The sequence below is a fragment of the Jatropha curcas genome, chromosome 6 (genome assembly GCF_041381405.1).
Source record: "Jatropha curcas cultivar XTBG-Jc1 chromosome 6, XTBG_Jcur_1.0, whole genome shotgun sequence".
NCBI classification, from domain to species: Eukaryota; Viridiplantae; Streptophyta; class Magnoliopsida; order Malpighiales; family Euphorbiaceae; genus Jatropha; species Jatropha curcas.
In genome coordinates this window covers 10,062,372-10,082,568 of record NC_143156.1, presented here as the reverse complement: position 1 = coordinate 10,082,568, position 20,197 = coordinate 10,062,372, and the positions used below count along the sequence as shown (strand labels likewise).

General features: G+C 32.8%; 1 protein-coding gene and 1 long non-coding RNA gene across 4 annotated transcripts; one reads left to right on the top strand and one right to left on the bottom strand.

Moving 5' to 3' along the window:
* The first annotated feature begins 5,920 nt into the window (after positions 1-5,920).
* On the top strand, positions 5,921-11,908 carry LOC105629855 (peptide methionine sulfoxide reductase (Protein of unknown function DUF829, transmembrane 53)). 2 transcript variants are annotated; one of them, XM_020677679.3, is made up of 8 exons: positions 5,921-6,226; positions 7,710-7,767; positions 7,859-7,894; positions 8,044-8,124; positions 8,515-8,553; positions 8,660-8,899; positions 8,997-9,138; positions 10,982-11,908. In XM_020677679.3, exons 1-8 carry the CDS (start codon positions 6,045-6,047, stop codon positions 11,461-11,463), a joined length of 1,260 nt encoding a protein of 419 aa, XP_020533338.1. In that variant the 5' UTR covers positions 5,921-6,044; the 3' UTR covers positions 11,464-11,908. The 2 variants fall into 2 exon arrangements, with proteins under 2 accessions (XP_020533338.1, XP_012066893.1); XM_012211503.4 differs by lacking the exon at positions 7,859-7,894 and having other exon boundaries at positions 5,922-6,226.
* Positions 11,909-13,760: 1,852 nt separating this feature from the next.
* LOC149495530 (uncharacterized) lies at positions 13,761-19,234 on the bottom strand. Of its 2 annotated transcripts, XR_016321125.1 has the most exons (3): positions 18,756-19,234; positions 16,938-17,195; positions 13,761-16,692 (listed from the first exon to the last, which is right to left on the bottom strand). It is a non-coding gene; the product is annotated as an uncharacterized LOC149495530 (long non-coding RNA). The 2 variants fall into 2 exon arrangements; XR_016321124.1 differs by having other exon boundaries at positions 13,761-17,195.
* Positions 19,235-20,197: the final 963 nt, after the last annotated feature.

Sequence of the window (20,197 nt, the reverse complement as noted above, 5' to 3'; positions counted from 1 at the left end):
TTTCATCTTTAAAAGGGCTTGGACCAGCTGTAAACAGTCAGATTCAAATACAACATGATGTAGATTATGCCCCTTGACCCAGCTCAAAGCTTCTCGGAAAGACAAGGCTTCTGTTGTAGGAGGATTAGCGCCACCATCAAGAGATATTTGACATGCATTCATTAATTTGGTCATGTCATTCCTCAATATCCAACCAGCACCCACCATTGAAGAAGAATAATGAAAAGATGCATCTGTGTTGCATTTGAAAAAACCTAATGGTGACTTGCACCAATGTATATTACCTGGTTTATGCTGGGTGGGGATCTGCTGACTATTCTGTGCTGATTTCCATGAGAAAAACCAAGCATTTGCCGACTGTAACAAATGCGCTTGAGGCTGATCTTCTCCTCTCTAGAGAACAGAGTTTCAATGGTCTCATATTACCCACAAAATCAGATAGAAATGTTGAATGTAATCTAGGGAGTGGTCAAGGAAAACCTTCAGAAATAATTATAGAATATCTGAAAATTGCCCAACTTCATAAATGTCTAACACATCTGCTAAAACCCAATTCCAACATTCCCTAGCAAAATTGCATTCAGTGAAGACATGTAACAAAGTTTCAATGGAATTGCCGCAAACAGGACATAGAACATCAATTTCCAACCCACGCAAAAACAACTTTTCCTTAATTGGAATAAGCCCATTACAAATTCGCTAGATTAGGTTCTTTATATTCGGTGGAATTTCTAGAGCCCATCATTTTACTCGAAATGGCGCATCACTTCTGATGTGAGAGGATCAAAATCGAAGATAAGAAATCTGTAGGCACTTTTTACCCGAATAGTCGCAGCTTCGCTCAAAACTCCATCCCCAATCATCTAGTCTTCTTTACAAACTGAGAAGGATAAACAAAATAAGATTCCTATCGCTTTCTGTAAAAAGACTCTTGATAATATCCCTCTTCCAATATAAGCCATCCTCATCAATAAGAGAGAAAACAAAATGGAAATTACATGGAGTAGGCATAATCGAACTAACTTGAGGGTTTACGGGGTCAAGCAGTTGTGGATCGTTCCAGATCGAGATGGAATCTCTCCTTTCCACATGCAAACAAGCTCCAACTTTTTTAACAGATGGATATAGGCTTCGCCGCTCTCCAAATAAAACTCAGATTTGAGCCCCTCACTGCATCAAATAGAGAGGTCGAAGGGATGTGCGTGCTTTACACAATTTAGCAACCAAGGAGTTCAGAAATTTAAGGAAATGCCAAACCTGCTTCCCTAATAAGGCGATATTGAACTCATACAATCTTCTAAAATTTAAACTGCCCCTTAATTTAGAACAGCACATTGCCTCCCAACTTCTCCACCGAATACCACCATTTTGATTAGAACTCTGTCCCCACCAGAAACCATTCATAAGACGTTGGATTTGCTGAAAAAAATTTCAACGAAGTAGAAAAACACTCATAGTCTAGGCTAGAATCACTTGTATCACTGATTTTAATAAAATCTCCATGCCAGCGCTAGACAACAAGAGCTTTTTCCAACTCTGAAGTCTCTTCCATATTTTCTCTCTGAGAAAATCAAAGACATCTCGTCTATTACGCCCCACCATAGCCTAGAGGCTTAGATAAAACCCAATTCGGCTATCTCACCCACCGAAAGGATGCAGAGACTCGATTCTTCATTATTGTGCCAGTGTTTAAGCTAAAAGCAATAGTCAACTTTTGCCAATTAGTAATCTGACCCAAAGCTTTTTCATACAATTTAAATACTCCTTAATCTGAAAACTTTCAATAACTTCGGCATTAAAAAATAAAAGACTATCATCCAATAAAAAAAATCGTTAATAAATGGTGCTCCCCTGCAAATGCTACAACCATGGATTAGGTGCCTTCTCTCTCTATCTTGTAACAGTAACAAAAAATCCTTTGGCACATAATATGAACAGATATGGAGAAAGGGGACATCCTTAGCATAAGCCTCTACATGGATTAATTGGACCTAACTCTCTTCCATCATGTCAGATTTTATATTGAATTATATAGAAAACACAAAATAAAACCATATCAATCCATCTCGATGGGAACCATCATCCTTTTTAAATCCCACTCAATACGGTCCTACGCCTGGCTCATGTCAATTGTCATGGCTGCCATACCCACTTTACCTTAACGTTTCCATTTTAGATAATGGATGACTTCATAAGCTGTTATTACATTATTCGATATAAGATAACCAAGGACAAAGGCACTATAAAAAGGAGATTTAATGTCTGATAGTAGCTCCTTGAGACAGTTTGCCAAGACTTTTGTTATCACCTTATATAAAGCATGTTGCATAAAGAGATAGGTCGAAGGTTGGGCATGAACTGCAGATTTTTTTTTTTTTTTTATCTTTTTGGGAATCAGAAGAATGAGAGTCAAAATTTTGAATTTGGGGAAAAGTCACATCCAGGATATTGGCTGATAAGGGGAGTCCTCTATAAGGCCGTAGTTCCCTGCCTCTCCTCTTTCTCTGCACTCCCCAACCAGTTCCTTGACAATGTTTCGGAGATTAGCACTATCCTTAACTGGTTATGTGTGCCTCGATTCTTGACTATAGGAACTGGTCATGCTGAGATTCGCTTCCGACTCTGGCTCATGGAGTTGTTTAGATGTTGGCTGGTTTGTCGCTTAAGTGATAATGGAGGCGCACCGTGCTCTTTATGGCATTGGTTCGTTGGCCCACCTGGGGGTATCAGTTCGCCATCCGGATGAGAGACCTCAAGAAGGTGTTTCAGCACATTGGCGAACTGCAAGTATACTTGAGCTAGTGTCGCCGCCACTTGAAGTCGGTTGTTTGTGGAGGAGGTATTACGACATGTTCAATCGCCTCATCGTGGTTGTCATCCAGATCCTCGTGTTCAACCAATTCATTAGCCATGGTAGTCAAGGTGAAAGAGATTAAGGTTAATGGGTATTGAATGTGCGTTACACCCTAACCGCACTAATCGTTAAACTTTCAGGAGTTGAGAAAATAGGAGAATTGTGAATTAGTCCCTTTTTTAGATTACTCAGGATATGTATATTGCAATAAAGATAATTGTATTAAGATAAAAATTGTGAGAATCCTATATTATTTGTTAGTTAAAATTTATTTAGAAATTTAATATATTTTCATGTTATCTTTTTTATATTTTATTATTGTATATTGTCGAAAAGGAAACACTTGTTAAGGGAACAAGACAAACTGTCGATGAGACAAGTATATATATCTATATTAGATTATTATAGTTCGATTAATGATATTGCTGAAAACAGTAATATCAAATGGTTAATCAATGACCGAGAAACTAACCAACTAACATAATTAATGTAGTACTCGCATATTAAATAAATAATGACTAATAAGTACTAATTATGACGATCAATATTACTTTATTATTAGATGGTTTAACAAATAGGATAGTGCTAAATGGATCATTATGATATGAATCAAATCCATCATTTTGATTGAAAATCACTTTAGGGTTTAGTTAGAAATACAATTTTATCCTCAAGATGTTTTGTCATAAAAGAAAACTTTTTCACATCCAAATAAGCACACTCACTTTATGGAGACTTACAAACTGTTCATTTTGATTGGAAACTGTTCATCTTGCCGCCGTATCCGATGGTTTTAATGACGGTGGTTTCCAAAACAACTAGCACCAGTGTGACAATAGGCTAGTTGATTGCATAATTTACTCATAACAAATTAAATTAATTATTAATTTTTTTTATAAACCATCGGTATTCGAATTCATTGCCAGATACCACTTAATCTGATTCGGGATTTAGTTATAGTTAAAGTTCCTTGCCCCTCCCTGCAAATGCATTTAGTGGGGATCGAATTAATTTATTAACCATGGCCTTTAGATGTAACCCAAGATTTAATTTGCCACTTATTTAATTAAGTGATTAAATTTTAATATAAATAAATTAAACAAAATAATTTTCAAAAAAAATAGTTGAAATAAATTTAATTTAAATAAGTTTAGTTTAAATAGAAGGTAAAAAATGTAAAAGTGTATTTATTATGATAATTCAGCTATCTTTTTTACCAAATAATCTTAATCATTAATATCATTTCTTAATCTCAGCTCAATAAGATAGAAATATTAGGATTCAAAGTTTAACAAACACACACACACACACACATACATATATATATATATATATATATATATATATATATATATATATTAAATTTAATATAATTTAATTTTAATTAGAGTGTAGCAATTTAATAAAATTTCAAATATAATCAAATTTGATTTAAATTAATTTCAATGAGTATTATTTCAAGTTAATAAAATATCAAGTGTGCATTAATAAAATGTGATGTAATTTGGTTTTAATTTTAATTTAATTTAGTGCGCGCGCTTAACATATATATTAAAATTATTTAATTTCAATTAGGTTGTTGCAATTTAATAAAGTTTTAAGTGTGACTCAATGAAATTTAATTTAATTAGGACATCTCACTTTAATAAAATTACAAATGCAGCTTAATCAAATTTAGTTTCCAGTGTAACTTAATCAATAATTACTTAATGTAATTTTAATTCAGGTGTCTTGATTTTACTTATAGCCCGTTTGGAACAAATGAATCATGGTTGTAGAATTCATTTGTAAATGAATTTATCATGTTTAGTATGCTACAATTTAAAATAAAAAAATTCAATTGAATTCCACAAAATTATGTTTTGAATAAATTCTTAAATAAAAATTCATTTGTCTTTATTTCTTATAACACTCTTGACATAATAATTTAATAAAAAATAAATAACAAAATCCAATTATTTTTATTATGTACAATATAATAACTTGTCTTTTTTTTATTAGAATATAAATATTAAATTTCATAGAAATAGTACACTAATATTCCACACTAATTAATTAATTATATAAGTATTAACATTCATCATAATAATTATTTTTAATTGATGTTGTTGATTTCAGTAATTAATTTGAAAATTAAAAAAATATATTAAGAATGTTACTGCTGTTTTTAATTGTATTTGAAAACAATTGTTGGTGCTCAGTTTTATAGTTTAATAGTATTATTACCAGACTTAAAAAAAAAAACATCATTATTTGAAATTTTTAAAAATAAAAGTAAAAAGAAAAAAAATAAAAATATAAACTAACGTCATTATTGTATTAAAAAAGATTAAAAAAAATATAACATTGTTATAGTTTGAAATTTTTCAAAGACAATAAATAAAAAGGAAAAAAAGATAAAAATAGTTGAGTTTACAGTGGAGAGTAATTTTGTCAACAAAAATTTCAATGGTTAATTTTGTGGAATTCATTTAGAAATTTCATCAATTTTAGTAGAATGAGTTAGATATATTCAATCGCACAGAATTCAATTCGTATAATGCAAATCTGTATTTTTTTTCATTTCAAACACAATATTTTAGATTTTCAAATGAATTTCACAAAAGTTTATGAAATTCATTTGTTCTAAATGGGCTTTAATTTCAAATGTGATTAAGTGTGTTAACTAAGGACAAATTAAAATAACTTAATTTATTTTCAATTTTCTGCCAGTTATATGTTGTCATAATTATATTAAAAGTATCTTTAATTTTATTATACTACATTGCATTCAGTTATTACTTATCAAATCCAACCTAAATTCATAAATGAGTCGAAATAAAGAGATTTTAAGGTTATTTTAATTTTCTCCTTTTAATACATTAATGAAAGTTGCATGCCAGTCGTTATATGTTTTGTTACGATAAGCAATACAAATACGATGCCGTTTCATGCAATTTCAATGAATCTGATATCCTTTACAAAGTAAGAAACTTATCCAAATAATGCGCCTGAAGCGTCAAAATCTGACGTGGACTTCCTAAAAATAAATAAATAAATATCCACTACCGATTGGTGGCTTAAAAAAGAAAAAAAAAAAAAAATTGAATTCAGCTAGAAAGAAAATCACGGTCCACATACAGCAATTTTTTTGTTTTCTCTGGATTTCGATTGTCGACCAGAACTACTCTCCAGTTTCAGTCTAGCAAAAATGTTTGGTACTGGTGGAGGAGGAGGTAGTGTCTATTGGGGAAGGAAGCAAAACGGATTCAAGGGAATTGTCGTTATTTTCGCTTGGATTTCAATTCCTGAGAACCACTTGAAAAACTATGTGGATTTGTACTCCTCTCTTGGATGGAATTCCATTGTTTCTCATGCCGATTTCCTCAGCGCGTGAGTAACACATCTCTCTCCGTTTGTTTCCTTAGAAAATGAAGGAAATGAGAAAAAGAAAAAGGAACTCTTGTTTATTATTTTTATTATTATTGTTACTTTCTGTTCTTTGGGAATTTGATGAACCAGGTGTATCTTTTGTAGGAGTTTTAATAATCATGTAGGAGTGAAATTTACATGTCTTTCTTAATTTCGTAAAATGCCTAAGTAATGCGATTGTGAGATGTAAACCCTTTTTTTTTTTTGGCTTTCTTTACTTTTTTAAGGGTTAGGGGCTTTTTATTTCTTTTGTGTTCCTTTCGTTTAGGGTTTATGATTTTTGGATAAGTATGTACAATTTAAGTGAACAGACTGGGAAATTGTATTTGTTAAGCATATTTGAAGCACAAATTTGAGTTACAATGAGATGAATTATGCTAGTTCTGTAGTGTGGAATGCTTAAAATATTACTTGCAAAGGATACCCTTTCGGCTGTTCTAATGTTATTATCTCTTGATGTAGTATGCATTTCTATATCTTGAGTCATTGGCATGGTTCTGTTTTGAATTTATAGTCACTGCTATAAGGTGGATATTCTGGGTAAGGGAGTGGGTTTTGAGTCCCTTACCCCTTCTTTCATCAATTAAGTACCTTCTGCTTTTGTTGTTTCCCATCTTTTATAAATACCTGGTGCTAGCACTCAGGTCGCAGTATAAGTCCCCTATAAGCGGGGTTTGGTTTAAGGTCTTTATTTAACATTATAACACATGGAGTTTTTAAGATGTTATTACCCTTTTTGTTATATCAACCTTCAAAGGAGAGATTGAATATAACATAATCTTCTCATCTTATTTAGTTTTGTTTTTTTATGAATTGGACTGGAGCCATATGATTGAATTTAGAGAACTATCAAAAATGTTACTTTATGAAGCAAAAATTTTAATAACTGGTATATCCATGTATTTGGGTGATGGGAAGTTGGATAAGTGGCAGGACAACTAGAGATGACCATATAAACGTTTAACATTATTGAAAAATGCATTCTTGAGGAATTGAGTGTAATTTAATAAAAGATGAAATGCATGTATTACCATTGCAAGGAGTGATTTGGTTCAGGTTGGATGGTAAAGAGATTAAGACCGAAAGTATATTTGTTGAGTTGAGGATATGAAAAACAAAACCCTGATTTATCATGTAAAAGAAGCAAATGGTCTTCAAGAATATACAATAGTGATAAAGATTTCATTGAATTGAGTATCTAAAGGCTTTTTTAATGGGACTAGTCCAATATTTACTATTGTTGTTAATCATTTTGGGGTCATCTTTAATTGCTTGAGAAACTCAACAAATAATGAATGGAGAAATAAAAGGATGCTCGTGTTTATCTTTTTCCCTGAGTTTTGTTTGGTGTAGGGAGGGTGTTAGTGGTTAAATTCTTTATTTGATATTCTTCAGAATTTTGATTTTGTCCATGTTTTCTGTTTATTGGTAAAAATTTTTGCAGGTTTGATCCTGAAAGGGCCTTGTCACTGGCATTTGTTCTTCTCAATGAGCTTGTTGAGGTGAATTACATTGATGTTTTGTATGTCAAATGTGTAGCTTGATTTAAATTTACAATTCTGTTTATTTTGTGGAAATTCCAATCTGATGCAGGGGCTTTGTGTGGGTGCCCATATTGGTCAAATTAAGGTTCATTAAAATCCTAAATCTACTTGATATCGTGTGGGATCCCATACAAAATAATTGTGAGCACAGTGAGGTGCATCAGGCTATTATAATTTTTGAATATTGTTTGAATTGATTCATGGGTTAAATACCTATTTTTTTTTTATATGCAGGAATTAAGGACTAGACCATGTCCAATTGTCTTTGGTGCTTTTTCTGGTGCTCCAAAAGCTTGCATGTACAAGGTTTTACAGGTAAATTTTGTATGAACTTTTAGAGAGCCAATTCTAACTTACTGAAAAGAAAATGAAGTGGAACAACTTCTTATCCCCCCCACCCTCCCCCCCCAATGCAACGCTGATGGCTGGAAGCAGCAGGTTCGCCCCCACCCCTGGCGCCACACTAAACTCTCTCTCTCAGACACACACATGCACACACAAACACGAACACACGGACTGGCAATAAGGCTAATTTACTTGTTGAAAACAAATTGAAGTGGAACTGCTTCTTGTTCCGCCTCTCTTTCCCCCTGCATAGGCCTGATAGGCTGGAAGCATCAAGTTCCACCAGAAACCTAACTTTTCTCTCTTTTATTCCTCTCTCCAATACTGGCGATAAGGCTAATTTTATTATTTGCAATGCAGATTATTCAAGAATCATCATATGATAGTCATATTAATGTGGTATGCGCTGTCCCTTTTTCTTCTTCTGTGTTTTTTTTTTTTTTTTTTGGCCAATCAAACTGTACACTTTTTAACTTCTCTTCCTGTTTTCTTTTATGTTGTGAAGTATGAGAGTCGATTGCTCAGAAATTGTGTTTCTGGGCATATCTATGACTCAAGCCCAGTTGATTTTACAAGTGATTTGGGTGCCCAATTTGCTCTACCATCTACTATTCGAAAGATGCCTGGTCCATCAAAACTTGTATCTTGGTTTGCAAAAGGTGTTGCTTCTGGTCTAGATGGTTTATATCTTACCAGGTTTGAATCCCAGCGTGTTGAGTATTGGCAGACTCTATACTCTTCAGTTGTAAGTTTCTAAGTGGCCATTAGTTCCCCTGTTTCTAATATTGCTATTTTGAACCAGTTGATGTGATATCTTTTTGCTAATGCTTTCTCTTACTTAGGACTTGGAGGCACCTTATCTGATTTTATGCTCAGAAAGTGATCACCTTGCACCTTGTAAAAGTATTTGCCGATTCGCTCAACGTCTACAAGATCTTGGCGGAGATGTTAAGTTTGTGAAGTGGAATGTTTCACCTCATATTGGTTCGTACCAGATCTATTTTTGTGTTTGAATACTGTTGTGTATTAATGTAAAGTACAATTGCTGCTTATTCTAACTGGCAAAGTCGTCAGATCAAAAGGGGATGCAACTGCGCCCTTTATTTTTTCCCCTTATATTAACTAATATAATTCGTATATATATGATAGATGAAAAATGCAAACTCATAGATAATGCAGAAAAAAATTAGTATATTCTCATAAGAAATTCAAATTTTCTATAGATTAGAGATTAGTGAATTCAATTGATATTTTTTAGTGTTATGTTTTCGTTGTGTAATTTTCTCTTATACAAAATTCTTATGCTTCATTATTTATTTGGATTTTTCAACTTTCTTTTGACTATCAAACATCATCTTTCTTTCGTTCTTCTTCTTCTTCTTCTTCTTTTCATTCACCCCACTAGATGCGTTCGTATCATTTAATAGTTTGTGCATTCTCCAATTTGATGTTAAATATTGATTTTTTTTTTTTTTTGAAACAACAGAATTTTTAAATTTAATAACTAGTACGTATGATGTATAGACTAATGATTTTAGCTAAATAATAACTTCAAATCTGAAAAATATATTTTCACATTACATTGTAGTTAATGATTATTTAAATCTGAAAATATTTTACCATATTGGAGAATGCTCTAGCAAATAGGGTTTTTTTTTTTCTTTATAATATTTTTATTGGTTATGTGTGCACCTTAATTTTTCTGTTCCATCCATTTGAAAATCTAGTTGCATTTCTGCTTATTCTTTAAAAGCAAGTATTTTGCAAATCTTATGATTATGTTTTGACTCTCAGTTAACATGGTACCTCAAAAACTTGAAGACAAATATCCCTACTAGTAAATGGAGTAGAATGCTTGAATACTCTTTATATATATATATATATATATATTTCTATTAGAATCATAGCGGGCAATAGGTTTTCTTATCAGTTCCAAGTTAAGGCCATAATAGTCATGGAGCTATTGAATATAGATGTGTACCTAAAGCTCATGCTGTCAGGCAAGAACTGGACATGTTAACATTTGCTGAATGAGAATTAATGGGATCTTCAAATCCAATCAGATGATCTCTATTTAGTACCTTTATTTTACTGTTGATGTATGGATTTGCATGCTATATATTATCTTGGAAAAATTATGGGCTGCACCTTAAGATTAATTTAGTTCAAAGTTTGATGAATCTGAATGATGAGTGTAAGAGTATTCTAGAGGAGGCTTAGCATCTGTTTGTTAGTTACTACACTTTTGGCCTCTGGGGTCGTCAAATCTGAAGTGTTTTATGATATTCTATCTGATGGTTTCTTTCTATTATTGACTAACTAGTTTCTTAAAATTATTTTAGTTTTTCTTAATCCTGTGGATGGACAGGGTAGGGTGTTTTTGAAGTTAAAAAAGAGGAATTACTGAGTAGTTATTAGAATTAGGGTTGACACGGCTGCTATCTTATGTTTGATCTATGTCAATTGCAAGAATCTGAAACAATCAAGAGGGGACTCTTACAAGGGAACTCTTACAAAATGAAATAAGATCAACAAATAGACCATGACCATAGTCATTCCTATTCATGCATTTGGCTGAGAATGAACAAATACAAAGCATTTCCATAATCCTGCCCTGTTGTCACCTTTGAATTCTCAGTTATTTTCAATGACAAAAGATTAAGAAAATTTATTCTCGATCATGAATTACTTTTAGATTTTGTTCTTGTATCATCACTAAATTTAGATATAAATCATAGTTTCTTTTTTACATCTAGCTGCTCTGCATACACTTTACTTTGTCTTTTGACATTATAAACCTGAACTGTTGTCATACTATGGTATTCAGGTCATTACAAGCATTATCCAATCCAATATAGGGCTGCTGTGACTGATTTGCTTGAGAAGGCTGGTTCAGTTTATTCTCGAAGAATCCAACAACTTAGAGAGGGAGCTGGCCTGGATGGTATTTATGATGAGATGCCTGAACTGATCTGCAACCTCCAGAAAGCAGCAGTTAACTCAAACCAAAGCTTAAGAAGGGTTGCGGTTGAACCAAGTGACCATTTCTTTGTGCCGACTTCAGGAGAAAATCGCAATACTGGAGAGTCACAGCCTTTACTAGATGAAAGGAAAGAAACATCTATTTATCTACCAACCTCTCCCAGCATGAGTGCAAATAGTGTTCTTGGGAAAATGCTCTTTGACGTTTGTGTTCCCAAGAACGTTGAAGGTTGGGATATTAGATTTTCAGGTTCTGTGAATGGGCAACCAATTGCCTCTGCTAGAAGGCATTCACCTATCAAATTCACTCGTCGCTCAAAATTATAGTTATATATTGATTAAATATAATCAGAAATTCTACCATTTGCATCAAGAGCCTTGAGTTCTAAAGGAAGATTGATTCCTCTGAATTCTGTGCAAATGGTGAGCAATGAGTTGTGAAGATGAGGTGGTTTTGACAGTTGACGTGAAAACTAGGTATACCTTTTGCTTTAAGCTTCTTGCCCGTTCCTTTGGCATATAGTGTACAGGTTGAAGAAGTGGATGATGGCATGTATATAGAGAAACACACGTTTGACAAGAGTTTGCTTCGTATGTAATGCCCATTGTGGTCGGGTACTCACTTAGAAGTGGGGTTTCTTAGTGGAGTATTAACAGATAATCTCATAAAAATGGTTACGAGGAGCTTTCTGCACAAAATGTAAATACAGAATGTATGTGAAACATATCCTTTTCGTATGGGATTCTGATGGTAGAACAATGGATTATCATATATCAGATGCATGTAGAGGTGGCCAGGGTTTCAGTTTGGAACTGATACGAAATTGGAACTGAATTGGTTTGAAACTGAAACCAACCGGACATTAAACTTGCCGGAATTGGTTCCTAGGAGTACTAAGTATTTTTTTTTTTTTTTGTGCGGGGGGGGGGGGGGGGGGGTGGGGTGGGGTGTGGGGTGGGGTGTTTATAGGTGACCTTAGTCATGAACTAGGCTTGATTCAATTTGTGCCAGAGGCATGGTTGGCTCGTTGAACTGCCTGAATTCTCGCAACGGTTTAAAATTTTTAAAATGTTGAATTTGAATTGATTCTTGAAATTTTTAAAATGTTGAATTTGATCTCACTCTTGAACCGATGTTCCTGTTTGATTTTAGTCACAACATGGTTCCAATAAACTAACTATTCTTATAGTTCACGTGACTCATTCTTTTTGCACAAAAAAATGGAGATTACGTCTTTTTCGAAAACAATTAATGTGAATCTAAAAAATATTAGTAAAATTTGTTTTAAATAATTTTTAAAATGCTTATATTCATATAAGAAATAAAATTTATTGACTTACAAGAAAGACAAATAATCAAACATTTGATTTTAACTTGTTTAAATATTATTATTAAATAAATTATTAGAAAAAATAGAAAAATATTTGAAATAATGTAATTTTGGATTAAGTAAAAAATTTAGATGGAAAAGAACATTGTCAAGTTCCTATTTGTATCAGGCAATATAATTTTAGAGTATGTATTCAAATTTACTTTACACTTATAACTTTTTGAGTCAAGTGTATAACATATTATCAAATTTATTTAGGTTTTTAGAGGTGCATAGAATATACAGGGGATTATAAATGTTTCAAAATAAAAATAGAATTTTCGATTTGAACCGAAAACTAGAATAGCCGATTTTGGACAGGTTCAGGTTCATTTTCTAAGATTAACATGAATTTTAATTGGCCTTTAAACTGTCAATTTCAGTTTGAAATTTTTAACTGACGATTTTGGTCTAATTCTGACTCATATACAACACAGTTTGATTTTGGTTGATTTATAATTCAAACCAAACCAGTTCTTATGCCTAGCTTAACGAAACATTAAACACTTATCCTCTTACTTAAGATACTCGAATCCTTTCTACTTAGACTAACCCTCATTGCACTGACGGAGCTAGGGATCAGCGGTGGCCCCATCTCCCCAACAAAAATTTCTTTTAAAGAAAAACCCATAAGATATTGAATTATTTTTACCCCTATAATATTAATTTTTCAATTTTGCCTCCCTGAACTCTTAAAATTTAATTTAGTCTCCTAATTTTAATTCCTAGCTCCATCACTGCCTCGTTAATAATGGGGAGCTAGGTTTTCACTATGGTAGAACCATAAGTTCTGCATTAAATGGAATTCAGGGAAAAGTATAAATTTAAAAAATCGATCTTTTCAATTTTTTAAAGATGAAACCTAATTAGAGCTAGAATTTGGAATGGAGTTAATGGTTTAAATTGTCAATTTAGTTTCTAATTTGGTTTAAGAGATTGGAACTAGGACTATTGCTCGAGGTTTTGATTTCAATTTGATTATATATATATATATATATATATATATATATATATATATATATATATATATATATATATATATATATATATATATATATATATATATATATATGACTCATGATCTATTTAAGTTAATGAAAAATATAAATTTTTACAATCATATATTTCATAGAAAATAAAAGATATTTTTTTAAGTATATTTAAAATAATTAAAACATAATCTCAAAGTATATGTTTATGTTTAGAAACCCTTACATGTTTTTAAATAAAATTTATTGAAATCTCAAATCATAATTTAAAACATCAATTAAGAAAGCATGATTATCTTTTTCTCTCAATAAAAAAGAGGGATACCCAAAAAAAACTAATAGACCATTTGCCAAACAGCACCTATTAAATGAACTGTTAATAACAATTGTACATTAGGTGAAGGAAGATCTAGCAATTGAAGGCCTCTAACTGCAAAAATAGCCTCAAACGAAATAACATTCATAACGTCGTTGGTTTCGTGAAAGACGTGAACAATCTTAACTTCCCAGGACCAAGAAAGCATATTAAGGCAGCCATGAACTAGATTTTTGAACTTCGAGGCTTGAGTACTTTTATTGCATAACGTATAAGCCACAATTTGAGAATCAACCTGCAGCTCCACCTTATGCCCTCCTCTGTCCCAAGCTACTGTTAAAGCAAAGAAAACACCCCACAACTCTACTTCAAGAGCTTCCCACATTTCTAAGGCTGACATAAAGTCAAGCAACCAAAGACCATTAGAATCTTGAAAGCATCCACCACAATTTGAAAGACCTGGATTACCTCGAGAACTACCATCGGAATTAATAGTAATCCAATCCCCATAAGCATGTTGCCAATACATCAGATGGAATTGCTTCCTCAAACTTCCTTGCCCTTGCAACTGGTAACAAGTCCAAGCCTGTTGAATTTCAACAACTTCGATTCTCAAAAATAGAAGAGAGAGCTGAGTAGGACCATTCTCAACTTCAAAAATCCTATTATTTTTAGTCCTCCATAACCACCAACTTGTGACTAAAACGAGCATATTCCACTGACGACCCTAGTCAGTAATTACACACCGAAAGAGATTAGCCCTGAGCCAACTATTAATATCCAAAATATAAAACTGAGCACCATGGAGCAAATATGGAAACCAAATTTTGCTCTAATAAAGCAACAATCAGATAGAATATGTATAGATGTCTCAACGATATTAGGGCAAGAAATTGCAGAAGATATTATCTGCAAAGCTCGACCTTTATCCGCATTGGATATATCTATCATGAACTACCTGCCACAAAAACAAATGAAACTTTTGGGGCACCTGAAGTTTCCAAATCAACTTCCATAAAGAAGACATTTGACTAGAGATATGGCCTTTAAGAAAACCATAAGTCGAAGCCACAATATATTCACCAGATTTAGAAGGACCCAAATCAAAAAAGGCAAAATTATAATCTTGTAAAAAAAAAGAATACTTTATCTTTGTCTTTTTAAAAATAGATTGTTATACTATCGTATTTTGAATTTGTTTCCACCCAATATTTGCAATTTTAGATGTTAAATATGTGTAAAATGATATGATTAGCCCCAATTCCATCTATTTAAATCTTTAATTTCTCTTCTCCTTCAAAACTTCCTCAAAACCCTAAATCTCAATTGGCTCTTCATTAAATCCACAAAATCATCAAGATCCAATTGGTGTGCTGTTGGTGATTATAATCGGTATGATCTATTATTTGTTTTGCTTTTATTTTTTAATTAGTTTCTTTTATGTATTCTCTTTTTTTCTCTCAAAATTGGATCAAGAGCATGGCTTCCTTTTAATAAATGTCTCATGCTTCAAGTTTAGGTGATAATACTTCCATTGGAACTTGCAATGTTTCTTTTCATAACTTGATTTTATACTAATTTCTTCATTAAGTTGCAGGATGTTCATCATTATGCTTCATTCGCTAAGATATTGGATGCAAAGAGCCTTGCAGAAGTCCTTCCTAGGGTAAAAATAATTGATGGAGGTAATAGTCGAGGATTGCTTTATGAAATAGATGGGTTCTTCATTTGATGTCCATGTGGCTACAAGTACAAGATTGATGTTCAAAGGATTTTTTTTAACGCAATTAGACAAAAAGAAAAAGAGAAGAAAAGGAAAAGGGTATTTTGATGAAAAATTTCATTCTCTCTCCTTAGACCGTCAAAGTTTTTTTTTTTTTTTACTTATATTCTAAAATCACAAATATTAGACGAAATGATAATATAGTATAACAGGTTTAAAATGCGAGAGTATAACAATCCATGTTTAAAAAGACAAGTATAATTTTTTTTTTTTTTTTTTATAAAATATAGGGTTACGATTATAATTTTCTATCAAAGAATCTCAATCATCCATACTTGAAGTGAGAAAGTAGGAGCCTAACATATTCAATGCTAGACGAGAAAGAACTCCTTGAAGGTGAGACTAGTCCCATCCTTGCAAAGGCATCCAATAATCCACAACAGACTTAAATAACTCGTTGTTACCCACCTGAACATGACTCCAAAGAGGTACACAAGAAAGCCAGCTTTCTAACCAGGATCTAGTAACTCTACCATTACTAACATTAAACTTGATACCCTTCTTAATTACCTCCAAACCCACAGCCAGAGCACGCCAAATATGGGAAGAGCGAGCCTTAATTGAATGTTTCCAAGTAAAATACCCAGCCATGTATTTGTTAATAAGGCATTTAGCCCAAAGAAAATCCTAATTATACATCATCCTTTAACATAACTTGCCCAATAAAGCACGATTCATCAAACGCAGATTATGGATACCAAGGCCAGTTTCCTCTTTCGAATGCTGCAAACATTCCCAATTAACAAGGTCTACATTTTGTGGCTCTCATCCTGAGATCAAATGGAGTTGCGACAAAGATTCTCCATCCCTTGATAAACAAGTTCCAAACAAGACCCTAGGCTTCAACAACGCGACATATAATGAACTCGGCATGAGTTTGAATGATTTGGACATAGAAGCTACTATCTCAAAAAAGTAACCAGATGCCGCTGCTAAATCCAAAAGCTTCAACATGAACCCAATAATCATACCCCAACGAGGACAAATCTTACTAGCTTGAGCACCATTAGTTCTAGGTTCAAGTAGACAAACAATATTCAGCGGAAATGTCCTTTTATACTCTCTAAAAGCTCTATCAAAATTAAAGGACTCTGTTCCCTGAAAATTCCATGAAAAAATTATCATAAAAAATATGACGAGGGAAAGAAAAAACCAAAAGTCGAAAAGGCAACAAAGCAACACTTAATTAATAACACCCTGATGATGACTCAAGACTGTCTTCTAGACGTACAACCTCAAAAGCCAAAATATCAAAATGAGCCTGTTTGGCCCCACTTCCAGTATGAACACCGTTAGCCTTAGCCTTCCAATATTTAAAGGATTTCCCTCCACAATCTCCTTACCTAGAATTATGATGCTCATCCTTCTTCGTTGACATCCAATCGTTGTAATCTTCAACCACCTCAAGCTTAATCAAAAAAAATATTCGAAGAAAAATCATAATAATTTTGCATCATATAGGATGGGTATTTGAAGCCCTCCTCCGCCATAATTTGCTACTCAAAGACTGACGAAGGACATTTGTCTATGGCATAACCATAACGGCCGCAGGAAAAATAAAACAGATACAGTCCCTCATATTCAACTCATCTAATCTTCCTCTGCAACCAAAATTTTACAATTAAAGGCTTATTAAGATTAACCTTGATATACATGTGGGCAAACTTACCCCTACTAGCAAGACTCGTATTGTGATCAACACAAATAGAACATCCTAACTTGGCTCCAATCCTCATAAGAAACTTTTCATCATAATACTCAATTAAGAGACAAGGAAAATATACCCAAATTGTTAGGCATTCAAATGTAGCAGTATAGGGGGTCAAAATTTATATAGCATTAACGCACAGACAAATAATGTTTAAATATCATTGGAGGACCCTCATAAAGTGCATGATCACAGTCATTAACAGAATTGAATTTAATTAGAAAAATGTTATTCTCCAAAGCAAGGGTTTCAATAGGTGAAACAAGATGCCTTAATTCCTTAATGCACTTAACTAGAAAGTTATATCCAATAGACTTTCAATAAGCTTGGCAAAAAGAGATTACCGCCATGGACTTCAAAGATGTCTTTTTTTCATCCTTAGTCACATGGATGTTATGATAAGGGTCATCCATATCCTTCTCCTCTAAATCAAGATCAGACTCATCACTATCTGATTTCAAAAGAAGAGTCAGACTCACTAACCTCAAACATCTCCACATCTCTTAAAGCACCACCAACTAAGGTATCCCTAAAAGAAATTTCATGTTTAACAACAACATCATCAGAAATAGAAACATCCTTTCTCTTTTTATGAACACTGTGTTGAAGTTGGTCATCTTCCTTAGGGAAAGTGTCCAAGTCAAGAGGAGAGACTATGGTTATATCAGAAAGCAGGATTATTATCACCCCACTCTCTTATACCAGATAACAAAACAGGTGGTTAGAAGTTTGATGTATCTAAAGTTGATCAAAGATAATGGAGGAAAGAAGATAAATGTTACTTTTTACAAGCTGGTGGTTGGAAGTCTAATGTATCTAACTTTTAGACTTGACATCATGTATGGTTTTAGTTTACTAAGCCGATAAAAAAAGAATCTGATGAAGAATCAACTCTTGATTGCAAAAAGAATCAAGGAGTGGATCCTCTTTCAAGACTTACATTGCTTACTTACATAGATTCTCCTTTTGAATATAGAGACTAATTAGCAATTTTATTTTTAACAATAGAATAAGCTTTATGAGGCATGATGGACTCCTCTTAAAACTCAAGAGAAAGATTATAGGGATGCACTATAGCGTCTCACTAGGAATGCCACCAAAGATTATTGGATTAGTTTTTTAGGTCGAAAACCAATTTAAAGAGTAAAGGCTACCTGCTTATCCTTTTGAATTAAAATCAAGACCAAACAGTTCTTTTACATTGTTAAGATGGGGGTTAGTTAATTTTATTTTTTGAAAGGTGCATTATTAACTTTCAATTATCATGTTTTAGACATTAATTGGTTAGTTTCATGGAAAAAGGTTGAATTTTGAGTTAATTTGCGAGTTTCGGAGTTCAAAATGGATTTTGGCTTCAATTTGCTAATTTTTAAAAAAGAAAAAAGAAATGCTTCAATCGCCTATTTAGAAGAAGAGAATCGATATGGAATCATAAAAGCCATAATGGACTTACCTTAGCCTTTGGGCATGTACCACGAGGTTGACCATAAGGTGGACCGAAAAGTTGACTATTTCAGCACCTTCTTCTTAGGAAGACGGTCAAGGTGAGAGCTTTACCGTCTCTCAGCTTTAGCTTGATTTATATTTCAAGGAGAAATAAGCCAAGGTTAGAGGTTTGGATGAACAATAAAGCTTCAAATTCGCCAAGGCTTTTTGTGATGGTTTAGTAAACCAAGGAGGCTCTAAACTAAATGGAGGAAAACCTAAAATCTAGGCTAAGAAAAGAGTTTAGGGAGAAAGTGAGTTCAGAGGAAATATTGCCCACTCACTTTATACACTCAAGAAGAGTGGAAGAGATGAGAAGAGAGCTAGAAAGACAAAGGAACATTTCAACTAAGACTTCTAGAGTGTACTTTGCAAGGAGCAATAATTCAAAAAGACTTTTGTATCTAGTTCATAGCCATTTCAACTTGAATTTCAACATGCCATATACTGTTACAAACCTCTTTCTGTCTAGCTTCTGATGGTACTGATATGGAAAGAATTATGATTATAAGAGTGAATAAAGGTCATCTTTGACTTATATGTTAACCTTCAATTCTTAATTGATTTGCTACCAGTTTGAACAAAACCTATTGTAACTGATTTACCATGACATGAGAGTAAAAAAATAGGTGTTTACAACTATAAATATGACATAATACTATAGATATTCTAGAATATTCACTTTACATGGAGTGCTCTCCTAAAACTCCTATAAATAAGGGTGACACTATTATAAATGATACGAAATTCAAGACATGAAAATTTAAATGCACTAGCATTTACTCTATCTTTCTCTCTTTTCTTTTCCAACCCCCATTTCTTTATGTTTTTTTTTTCTCTGCCTCTTCTCCTAGTTGTTTTCTCTCTCCTGTCTCTCTCTACCTCTTTCGCTTTCTTTTTTGGACTAATTGCCCGTGACCCGTTAATCTGCTTACTATCATATACTAACCCCTTGCATACTAAAAAGGAACCTAATAGACGCAAGACCCAACGAACCTGATCCAAACACTTTTAAACCCAATAACTGTACATGCTTTTTTTTACCTAAAAGTCTTTCCTTACCGAGGTTATTAGGCTTCAATAATCTTTTTAACAAACAATTGGTTTGGGTAAATCAAAGGTCTGGTTTTGATTTAATTCACAAAAAAATTTATGCTTAATGAATGGCAACAAGCCACATCTTTTTTTTTTTTTTAAGTATGACTACGTTGTATAAAAGCATTATCATCTTGACCATTTTTTTTTATGTTCTGGTTATATTTTTATCATTCTAGTAATGCTTTTTATTTAATGAGTAATTGGTATTAATAATTAATTTATTTATATTGGCATTAATTAATACTCTTATTGTCCCATAAAGATAGATTTTATTTTAATATTTCCACATAGATAAAATAAAAGTAATTAATA

Bases quoted from the DNA above. Each gene is read 5' to 3' on its own strand.
- LOC105629855 (XM_020677679.3), top strand. From the start codon at position 6,045: ATGTTTGGTACTGGTGGAGGAGGAGGTAGTGTCTATTGGGGAAGGAAG. The intron at 7,768-7,858 runs GTGAATTACATT...AATCTGATGCAG, and splicing joins TTCTCAATGAGCTTGTTGAG to GGGCTTTGTGTGGGTGCCCA. The intron at 9,139-10,981 runs GTTCGTACCAGA...TATGGTATTCAG, and splicing joins GAATGTTTCACCTCATATTG to GTCATTACAAGCATTATCCA.